The sequence below is a fragment of the Homalodisca vitripennis genome, chromosome 6 (genome assembly GCF_021130785.1).
Source record: "Homalodisca vitripennis isolate AUS2020 chromosome 6, UT_GWSS_2.1, whole genome shotgun sequence".
In the NCBI taxonomy this organism is placed as follows: domain Eukaryota; kingdom Metazoa; phylum Arthropoda; class Insecta; order Hemiptera; family Cicadellidae; genus Homalodisca; species Homalodisca vitripennis.
Genome location: NC_060212.1, coordinates 36,402,510 through 36,414,731, shown reverse-complemented (window position 1 = coordinate 36,414,731; position 12,222 = coordinate 36,402,510). Strand labels below are relative to the sequence as shown.

Here is a 12,222-nt window from a genome sequence, read left to right as displayed (position 1 = left end):
TATTTGAAGCACAATTCCTACACACTGAAGCACAATGTCAGGCATTATTCGATCAGTTGGTTGATATACTTGTGCAGCATACACAGTTTGAAGCGGTGATCTGAGTTTTGGAAAATCTGTCACAATTTAATTCATAGAAATTGTGAAAGGATCATGGGAGCAGTGAAGGTCTAAGCATATGAGAAGCATTAGATAGTTACTGTGATCATGCGCTTACCCCTCTACAATTGTCACACAATTGTGACAATTTTGGGGGGAGGACTTTAAAATCCTGAAAATAAAAATATTGTTAGTTGTGGTAACATTCAAAGTTTTAAATACCTTTATAAAACCACTCAAACGAGAATAAAATTTATATTGAATGTGACAGCAGTGATAGCAGGAATGATTAAGGTATATGAATTATTTAATTGCCAATAGGCAGATTTGAAAATTAGTTGGATGAGTATTAGCATAACATATCAATCGAGGGACTGGAAAATTTTGTCTGGTCTATTTTCCTGGCCATCTGTCAGCATTATATTTAAAGAAAATTCCTACCTATAGACTTGAATTTTTGCACGAAACTTCACTTCTATATAAACAACATCGAGTTAGATGATGGTGCATGTCATTCTGTGGGATTTGTCTCAGCGTTAGCAAACATTTTTACATCGATCATACAGGTAACCATGATGGGAACAAAAAATTGCAACATAAATCAATTTGTAAAGAAACTGAGTTTAACCATATGGCAATTTTAACATGATACAATAACACAAGTAGCCAGAGGCTTGAAATTTTGTATGCAACCTCAGCGAAGCTTGTTACGCAACACGTGGTGTGGCGTACTCCTACATTGTATTATATTATGTGCACCAACGTATATTGTCTGCCTCATTCATCATTTGCACAAAGTCTACTCTTTTATTCTGTAAACCATCAAACATTGTTCGCATAACAAACATTTTTTCGTTTATTGCTTGAATCACAAAACTGAATAAACCCGCAGGATTACTGATCGACATGGTGACAAATAAAGCAGTATAAATTCACAACCAATACTGCAGAGACATAAAACTGACACCACCATGATACCTTGCGCTGATTAGAATCACAATTAGTTCTTACTAAAACAAATTACCCTCAAGCACTGAAACCATTAAACAGAACATATAACAATAAAGTTTTTAAACAATATCTATGAAGAAAAGTAACAACAAAATATTTTGCACCTTAAGCAAATGGAGTTGCTCGAGAGTTAGATCTTTTACTGGGATCTGCAGCATGTCAGAGTCTCCCAACCCATTCAGTTTCTTTTTCATGGAGATGTAAACGTGAAAGTCGTGGTAAAGGACCGGCACAAGGTCTTTAGACAGCTGGACGTCAAACTCCACAAAGTCGGCTCCGTGAGATGCGGCCGTTTTCAGTGAAGCAATCGTATTCTCTCTCACGTCTGCGCACCTACAACAGAGGAATCCAACAGTTTAGTATTGGTTAGAAAAACATGTGAAAACAGCCATGACCTCTGTAGTAATCACATAATTTTCTCATTGTAATTTGTTTTTTTTTTTACAAAAGTGGCGTAACCATTGCAGTCCACAACCTGGAAGCAGGAGGCTACCGGCGTAATATATTAATCATACTAAACTGCATATGCAATACTGCTTAATAATTTATGAAAAAGCATGAAAATTTACCTGATTCAATGGTACATTTTCTATACATAATTTCTGTTAGTATACAATTTATTTTGCAATAGTAAATCATACTCTTATACAAAAACAAAGTTTAAAGCTAAAATTGGGTCTTTTAAACACATCTCGTTTTATATTACTACAATATTACCATGCTGCTTGAATACAATTTTTTTCTAATATTTGTAAGTATTGTTTCAAAGGATCTGTAGACATAAAATTAAATATCATTTTGTTAAATAAAAAAAATGTGCCTGACAGAGTAAAAAAGTGAATATACGAGGGGGTACCCAAAAGTAACCGGAATTGTATTGCTGGCAACCGGCAGCGTGTAGTACACATTCATGCCGCTAGGCGTGTGTCGCGCAACCCATTGTGAGCTCAGTGACCCCAGTTCCGTTGTCCTAGTGCATTCTGTTCGTTCGTAGTGACTGTTTTCGCTAACCCTGTTTTGTTCTTGTTTCGTTTTTTGTCATGGCAAGTTTAAGTGAACAACGTGCAGCTGTGAAATTTTGTTTTTTACTTGGTAAAAATGCTGCAGAAACTATTTTAATGTTGAATACAGCTTACAAAGATGATGCTATGGGGAAAAAACAGGTCTACGAGTGGTTCGCTCGATTTAAAAATGGCGACATGTCGATTGAAGAAAAACCTCGTTCTGGACGTCCATCAACCTCTCGAACGGACGAAAATGTTGAGAAAATTCGTGAACTTGTGCTCACCGACCGTCGACAGACAATTGAGGAACTATCAGAGAGTAGTGGGTTAACATGGAGCTCGGTTCAGCAAATTTTAACAGGAGATTTAGGACTGAAAAGGGTTGCTGCCAAATTTGTTCCTCGACTTCTGACTGACCATCAAGAGGCACATCGAGTTGAAACTTGCCGCCTTCTGAAAGAACATCTCGAAAATGATCCCGATTTTCTGGAAAAGGTAATTACTGGTGATGAGTCATGGTGCTATGGTTATGACCCAGAAACGAAGCAACAGTCAAGCCAATGGAAGTCGCCATCTTCACCTCGTCCAAAAAAATGTCGGCAAGTCAAATCTAACATCAAAAACCATGTTGATTTGCTTTTTTGATGCTAAAGTCATTGTTCATTCTGAGTTTGTTCCTCCAGGTCAGACTGTCAACCAAACATTTTATTTGGAGATTTTAAGAAGATTGCGCAACAGTGTTTGCCAGAAAAGACCCGATTTGTGGCAGACTGGAGACTGGTTCTTCCACCACGACAACGCACCGGCACACACAGCCATCTCAGTTAGGCATTTTTTAGCCAAAAACGGCATGGTTCCGCTGCCCTACGCACCTTACTCGCCTGACCTCGCTCCATGCGTTTTTTTTTTATTTCCACACATGAAAAGAGGCTTGAAACGTCAACGATTTCACAGCGTTGAAGAGGTTAAGAAAAAAACGAAGCTCGAGCTTGCAGCCATTTCTAAAGATGACTACAAAAAATGTTTTGATCAATGGAAATACCGTTGCGACAAGTGTATTAGTTGTAATGGAGATTATTTTGAAGGAGATAAGGTCGTATTGTAAAAAATTTGATAATATATCATTTTTATAAAATAATTCCGGTTTTTTTTGGGTACCCCCTCGTATGACCTTTGATATGACAAGCAATGTAATCTGATATGGCAACATTTGAACATAAAACTTTAGTGCCATTATGTCAAGTTATGCTTGAACTGTTATTCATACCTAGAATAACTTACTGACTGACACTATGGAATAATATATTAATTTTGTCAATAGTGTTTGTTCAGGTCATTAGAATAATATTTACCCTAATGTTTGCAACATACCAATATTAAAAAGAAGCATAGTGCCTTTATATATATATAATATTAAAAAAAAGATTTATTTTTAATGTTGAGTTCAGCTCCAGTTCACCTTCCTCTTAGGGCAGCACCTGAAAACTGATGCTGTCAGAGACTTGACTCCTGGAATCTGAGTCAACGTCCGCCTGGAGAGATCCAAAAAAGTCGGCGACAAAGAAGCTCAAAACGAACTCTTTGGATTGTTTCAGCATCAGAATCTAGACCCAAACTACCCAGACTAACCCAGGCTACAAAATACTCTGTACTAAATTCCCATATTTCATCATAATCAAGATATTTATCGTTCCACATTCTGATTTCAAGGAGAAGTTGCTAAAATGATCTTTTATCTATTTGTAATAAAATGTTTATAGGGGATTCTGACTAGTTGATAACCATCTAATCAGGGCCGTTGAAAGATGAAGGGTGTGACAGAGGCGAGCTGCTCCGGACACTGTGGTTTACGATGAGGGAGGGAGCTCTGTGGTATAATGCTGAAGCATAATAAAGCGTGATAACACAACCACAGTCTACACTTACTAGTATTATAATATGGAATTACAATAAAAGTACGCTTATTAATCAATGTTATAGTGTTATAATGTGGCTAAATGTTAAAATAACGCTATCATTATATTTAATTTTTACATATTGTTAGTGGATGGGAGAAATAAGAAGCTACTCTTGCTCTGGGTGCCACCACCACTAAGAAAGGCCCTGCGACTATTATTAGTCTAGCATGAATTAAAATTTTAAACCAATAAGAGTGTATGTACATTCCAAATTTAATCAAAATCAACTGTTTAAGTTGCAAATCTGAACTTTATACACATTAACATAAATATTTTGATGAGTGTATCCCAAAGTTTGTTTTCAAACACAACAAAATTTTAAGTACTGCTCTCCTCATACTATTCATAAGGAATAAAGTAATATTTATAATCTTTTAACTTCTTCAAAGGATTAATATAAAAGTAAAGTAATGATTAGATATATCCTTGTCCCTAACACAAAGTGGCGTAAGTGTTAAACACAACTGTTCAGGAGAGTAAAAACGATACTGTTTCATTGTAAACGTTTTTCATGAGCACAGTTTGTATTTATGAATACGTTTACAAATGCATTTCTATTCATGAAGAGTAATTAAATTGTATGGTAGAGGCCTGGAAAAATTATTTTAAGAATGGCAAGTACGTAACTTTGTGTTGGTGGTGAAAATATATTAATTTACGGCTAAAATAAAGAGAATTTGTTTTCTTTAAAACCCGATAAAATGAAAATCAGTATTACTCTTTTTCATGGGTATGAAATTTACAAATCAGAAAATTTTGCACTGTATGAGATGAGTATGAGAGTGAAGAGTACAGAGTACAATTTTGCTGACCTGAAATAATTATTGTTTTCCTTGGTAAAACTGGTACAGAATTGCAAAATTCCGAGTTGCTGCAGTGTTTATGTTTATCTTGACAAAGATTATCATCATACAATTCTTAGTTTACACATGCACTAGACTAAGACCTAATTGGTGAGTGAAGGTAAAATATGACTACAGTAGATACTTCAAGGCCCATGAATCTAATTCATAATCAGAAATCTTAAGCCGTAGGTCTTGAAGTCAATGTTAGAGAGGGTTTCTTAGTCCTAAATTTACCTGGTAAGATAAGACATACTTTACCTTTTAAACTTTACAATTTTAAAATAAATAAATCAAGAATTTCTGATTAGCCAAAACTCTTGATACTAGTACAAAAATTTGAATCAGGACAAAATATTATTAGGAGTAGTCATATCCTTAAATGTATTTCTCACAACGTATGGCTTGCAAAGTCTAAGACCGCCTAAGATCTGCCACTCGCTGAGTAACAAGTCGTAAGAACAGTACGTGCATGATTTTAGGAGCTAGCTTGGTACGGTGAGTATGAGTCACAGACGTTCCTGCCTATTGTTGGTAGTCATTAAATATGAAAGGGTCGTGGATCATGAAAAAGCCTGGCTCGGCTTGTGTAACTGTTTAAGGAAAACCGTTACGATCACTATACATAACAGAAGACCTGTCTAAACACGGTGAACATCACAGATACTATCTGAGAAACACAACATTATATGAGCTTCCATTTCACCATCTGGCTTAGTTTCAAATGAAGGAACATGGGAAGGAAGCTCCACAACCTCCTTCCACCGGAACTGAGAAACACGGAAGTGACGAATTTCTCTTTCGCACTACACAGATGGCTCATTGATCGTTCCTTCAACTTCGTACAAGACTTTGCTCAAGGAGCTTCTGATAAATAAGTTTATATCTTAACGTGTACATGTAACTAAAATGTTAATACCGTTCTCAATGAATCTGAAAACAAAGAACACTGTCTATTCACATGGTCTGTCAAAGTACGTTTGTTGTTTGTAGTTAGTTTTGTTGTTAAGTGTGGTGTTCTACGGTGTTGTTTTTTTAATGTAGTACTCATTTGAAAATGGAATGGACTAATGAAGTGATAATGGAGGTTTATGATTTGTGCAATAAGGAACACCTAATTTAGAATCCACCAATCAAAAACCTTCAGACACCTTTTCAGCCACACAAGTTTCTTTTTCAAATACTACAGTATGTCTGCACTACTAATGAAAACGCTGCAGCATAAGTAATTAATTCGTCTTTACACATCATTTCAACCCTAGCTAGGCAGTTTGTACTGAAAACAATAAGAACAGTCAGCTCGCAAAAACAGAAAAAACTATCCACCCGTCAAGAGATCAAGGTCGTCTTTGAATCAACAAGCCACACGTCGTGAGAATGGGGCTTATATCATAGACAGATAGATATTGTAACGAAAACTTTGTGAAATTAAAATGATAGTCATAATTACTTAGTAATTACACAAATGAAACTTCAAAAGGGCTTGACATCTTGACAGTGTTATCAAGATACATAACACTGTGTTTGTGTGGTAGGTAACACTTGTAAATAAAGGGCTTGACATCTTGACAGTGTTATCGCATGGTAGGTAACACTTGTAAATAAAGGGCTTGACAGTGTTATTGCATGGTAGGTAACACTTGTAAATAAAATAGAGTTTTCCAATTAAAAATTAAATTAACGAAAACTTTATCTCAGGGCAGAAAGAGCGAACAGAGGATGAGAAGATAGTTTAACGTAAGCATAACTAGAACTTAATGAGAACCCACTGTTTAATTTCACACTTGAACGAGCACCCAGCTCCTCGGTGGCCGACATCTAGGCCGTGCCAGGTCTCCTTCCACTCCCGCTGTCGCGATGTCTGCATGTCGCACTTGACCTGGGCTATCGGCTTCACAACTAGATACTCCACTGCAAGCAAGTACATTACACTACACCCATTATACAACACCCACGCTATTACTGTTGACAGGTTACATTCATTGTTTTAGTCGTTTGAGAATAAAATGAATAATCCAATAAATATATTTTATTGTTTAATTTATGTAAATATATCAACTTACAAGGTGTCATGTTTGTCCAACCATCCTAAACATAATATAGCTAAGGTGGGAAGGGTTGATCCAATGCAAATAGTGAGTTAAGCACCATTTCACCTTTCGCTTCTTCTTCTAAGGGGTGACCGATTAAATAGTGCAGCATCTGAAATCTGACACTATAGATGAGCTGCTTTGAAAGTGACCTGCGCAAAGGGGGAGGGAGGAGCAGGAGCTTAACCACGCCTACCACCACCCCCTCTTTCACTGCTCAATCTATTTCATTTACAAGACACAAGCGGGAACCGAGTGCTTTGTTTCCCTGTGTTGGTGTTTTGGAGCATCACGCTATGTTTTGTCATTCTCGTTGTTCTGTTATAACAAATATTATTATTTATGTTAGGATTGGTCATTGTATTTGTTTAATATGTTAGTATAATTAAGAAGTATTTTAACAAATGATTATTGTTAACAGCTGTTGTTATTATTACTGGGTTTGTAAAACAGCTGTTACATAACACATACCCTATGAGTGGTAAAGTGGCGACTGAGGAGTGGTTGGTAAGGAATGTGGAGGGGGAAGTGAGTCCGTAGTTCTTCTCCCTTTCCACATCTCTCTCTCCTCCCCCCACACTTTTTACTTAACAGGTCGCTTTCAAAGCAGCTCATCTATAGTACAGGCCGCTGTATGAAGAGACCATAAAATTTGAGATTGTTTCTAGAAACATCACAGTGCACTCAATTGGGATGGCTGCTGAACGTCCAGACTGAGCTTCTTTGTAGCCTAGGTGTCTCTGAAGTTGAAACGAGGCAAGGAGATCCTTTTGAATGTCTTAATTGGCTTTTTACTGATCTCTTCAGACGACATTTACTCCATATTCCAGTAGTCAATCTGCACCAATGTCAGATTTCAGGCACTGCACTAGGCGAAAGGTGAATGGAGCTTAAATCAATGTTTGCAATGGTCTACTATGTTGAAACTGTGAAATATTGATTGAGAAACTTGTACTTTTTTGCTTTTACAAAATTGTTGAGCCAATACACCTTGTGGTACAGAGTAACATTTCAAAATGTTGTAATTATATTCAACGGCAAGAATACTGGATATGTTTTAATTTTAAACATTAAAATCTGTTTTTTAGTTCCCACTCAAAAACGGTTAGAGACAGACACATAGTTTAAATTTATTTTTCAGTCATTTAAAATTAGGTACAACCTGACTCTTTCATTGCATTTTTTTTTACTTATGTTAAATGTATCATTTTAAAGGGGATTATTGTGGATTAAGATTATGTTGGTTTCACTATTTTAGTTTTAAATTTGTAAAAAAATACCTGTTTTTATGTAAAAACCACAATGTTCAAACAGTAAATGCCGCAGGTTTTCATTTGAATACTTTGAGATTCAAACCAGGAACCTCCAGTTTTGAGACACTATTGCTAAAATTTGATGAAGATATTTTAAACAGATTCCCTATTTATGTGATTTAAGAGTGTTGCATTTGGCTTCATTTTAAAGCTCTAACTGTTATCTTATATTTTAGGACACTTTAGGTGACTCACCCTACATGTCATGCTCCAAACTGAATTCTCTACTTCCTCATTAACATTAGTCATTTATGAACACAATAAACTAACCTAGACACCAATAATGTACATGTAAAGTACCACATATCTTCCTTTCAATTAGCTGTTATCATACTACAAAATTGTGTATTCACATGTGGTAATGAATGGAAAAAGAATACCCTGCCTTCAACTTCACAGTTCATTCTTGCCCAGTATCCAGCATTGTCCAGCTGGACAACCATTGTCCAGCATTGTCTATTGTCTATTGTCATTACTTTTAAATTTTGGCAACTTCTGAATATTTTTATTCCCTCATTTATGCTTTGTAGATACTTACAAATTATGACTAAATAACTGCCGCTTAATTTCTTTTGTTCGATAATTCTTTAGGGTAGAAACCTAATGTTGAAAAAAACATAAATATTAAATAAGATATTGATTAGTTTTATTGAACAAACTGAATTTTGGTGAACTTACATGATTTTAACAGGTCGGTTATTTATCAGTTTACCTCAATTTTGAACCAAACGAATTTAAAATCGTAATTTACTCACATTTAAACTGTTTCTAAATCAGAAACTTTGTCCTAAAATAATTGTGCTTACTTATAACAAATCAATCAATTAATTTATTGAGCATTGCAATTCAAATTTTAGAAGTTTGTAACAAGTTATCCTATTAGTAATATGTTGTATCTATGCTTTTTCACAACCAAATCTTGGAAGCTTTATTAGGAAAATCCTCCAGCACGACTTTTCCACCCTCATTAAAACTTCTTGGCAAAAGAAAGCGTCTCCACATTATATCAAACTCCCCACTCCCCTTACATGGCATCACGTGATTTCTGGTCATTCCCTCATTTAAAGTCTCAATTTTTTGAGATAGGTTCAACTAAAGTCCATTCTAAAAAAAAAGCCTTCAAAACTTGCTTCCAAAAGTGGTAGGAGCTCTGGAATTAGTTTGGAATCTCAAGGGAACTATTTTGAAAATTATTGTTAAAATATGTTGATAATGGCCTGTTTCCAAAGTTAGATTTTTTAATACACACCTCATTTATAATTGGTCATTTGAAATAAATTTGTATCTACAAATATTTAAAACTTATTTAAAATTAAAAGACGTTTAACATGTTTTGCATGCAGTGCAAGAATCTTGTCTATAAAAGAAACAAGCATACCAAATAAGCATAATTTGAGATCAAGCATATCACTGTGTTTAAACTGACATAGAACATTCTACACTTTTCTTTAACATAGAAATACATCAAATTTTCATTAAAGCCTTTGTAATTTCTACAAAGCTGTGTTTTTTTGTAATTAACACAGCTTTTAGTTTTTACTGATAGCCCACTTTTGTTGTTTGGTAAAAACAACTGCTCAATTTTGTTAAAACTGTAAAAGCGTAAGCTAAGTAATTTGGGCAATGCATAATTATTATTTTCATATGTGGGAAAGAACATACATTACATTAGCACGCATTAGAGTTTCGGTTTCATAACAAAAAACTGATACTGAGACACAGACAAATCTATATTTGTCTTGTGCTCTTGTGCAGGCATACTTATGCTTTCATAACAATTCTGTTTGTGCTCGAGGACCATGTAAATGAAAACATCAGAATATCTCCATAATGATACATTTGTGGGAGGATTAGAAATAAAGTTCTATCAGAGAATTTAAATTAGATTTGAGAGAGAGAATCTAAAACAAAACATTCCAAATATTCTTAACTAAATTTTGCCTGTCAAACACGTAATAAAACTGTCCATGATCAGTCTATCAATAAAATTCTTATTGTTGACACATCAACAATTTTTTATTCAGTGTAGTAACGGTAAGTTAGATTAATGACATGGATGTTAGTGCACATCTCTGTAACTAACAACACTATACTTGCCTGTGACTTGTCCGATAGGCCTGTGTTTGACGCCGGTGATGGGGGAGACAGTCTGTCCCTCACTGCTCTTCAGCACACTCGGCAGGATGTAACTGAACCCGATGTGGACCGGCGGCTCTCCGTCAGTCGCGTGGCTCCCGTACACGTAGAAATCTAAAAGGTACGCCTACAACGCAACAGACCAACATTTAAACTTCCAAAATAAACGGTGTTACAAAATGTTAAGGCACTCTTCTGGTGCAAAAACCGCTTTGCTGATGATGTAAGAGACACTTTAAACACCTGAAAGTTTTTGTAGGACTACAAGTGTAATAAGATTGTGAGTGAGAGACGTATTAATCCTCCAGTGGTCCACTATACAACTGCTTACTGTTCAACTAATTTTGTACGATCTGCAGGATTATTTTTAATACTTTCTTAAAATAGTAGTATTAAAATGAAAATATACACTATTGTACATAATTTTATCCATAACATTCAATATATCTTAAAAAATACCAAGCTAGTTTCAAATTTTTTAACTTTCTGCGTAACAAAACAAATTTTAATTTCACTCCACACCTCACTTCTTTAAAATCCAAAATAAAAACTGCATACAACACACTGAAACAACGTGTGGACATTTCAGAACAACGTTAACTGTATGAAAAGTTCTTTGTAAGCTACAAAGAAACTAACATACTATACAGGAAATGTGTTTATGCAAAAGAGCTATAATTGCTGGAGCTGTTCTATTTTGATGCCACAACTGTTTTACAGTATAACATGGTTGCTGAATGAAGAGACTAAGTACTAAGTATAATACATTTAGCGATGTATGGACACAAGTGTAACCACTGGAGATTAAACGTTTTACAACAAAATGAATTAACAATAGAACTGCATAGTTGTATGAAACCCAACTCAAATTTCAAAATTGTTGGACTAAGATATTTCTGCATCATCTACAAGGTGCTATTTGATAACAAGAGGATATCACATACTTGAAAGAGAATTTATCATTTTAAAAGTTTTAGTATAATTAATTGAGGGATCATCAAGTTTAATAAAAAGACCAAACTTCTAAAGACAATAAAACTGATTTTTTATTGAGCACGTCGAACAAATAAAAAAATTAACATTTTCTCATGTACATGAAGTTGGCATCTACCAGCAAAATCCCTTTTTATATTAATTTGATGTCTAAACAAAAACAATATGGTACTGAACAGGTAACCCAATACCAACATCTAGACAAGGCACAATCGCACCGGAAAAGCAATTTTATCTATGCAGCACAAAACGGAAAAGCAAATTTTCTAACATGAACAATGTGGTAAAGTATGTGCTGTGTAGTTTTCTAGGAAATGAGTATTAACAAACTACATGTTTTCCCAGTATTAGAGAGAGGTTATGCAAAAGTTGTCATTTTCTTTTTAGGTCACCCAAATTTAGTCCCTCTATGTCTCATATTCTACTACAGTGAATAGTTGTTCGTGTGTTGCTGTGTTTTTGTTAACTGTTTAGTACTTTTGACAGAGGTTACAATTACTTAAAAGTACACATAATTTTAACAATACACCATTTATGAATCTGCCTTCTCAAGACCCTAACCAGGTCCATTCATTTGAACAGTGTAACTATGTTTCATAATTCAACAATTTGATAGTTTTGTTTCAATTCCACACAAAAAATATTAATATCAGGAACTGAATTTCACAATTATGAAAAATTTAATGATGATCATAACTTTACCGAAGAACACATTTTCAGTCCTAAAACGAGCCAGATCTTCGCTTTAGTGAGCTACTTCTCTCACGAAACAGATT

General features: G+C 35.0%; 1 protein-coding gene across 7 annotated transcripts in view; it reads right to left on the bottom strand.

The window, feature by feature from the left end:
- The window catches only part of LOC124364298 (glycerophosphocholine phosphodiesterase GPCPD1-like), a 60,667-nt gene that overhangs the window by 23,373 nt on the left and 25,072 nt on the right, over window positions 1-12,222 (bottom strand). For all 7 annotated transcript variants that reach the window (XM_046819663.1, XM_046819661.1, XM_046819664.1 and 4 more), the window contains 3 exons: window positions 10,415-10,580; window positions 6,684-6,825; window positions 1,215-1,443 (listed from right to left, as the gene is read on the bottom strand). In XM_046819663.1, the coding sequence (XP_046675619.1) occupies window positions 1,215-1,443; window positions 6,684-6,825; window positions 10,415-10,580 (537 nt within the window). The remainder of the gene's footprint in view (window positions 1-1,214; window positions 1,444-6,683; window positions 6,826-10,414; window positions 10,581-12,222) is intronic.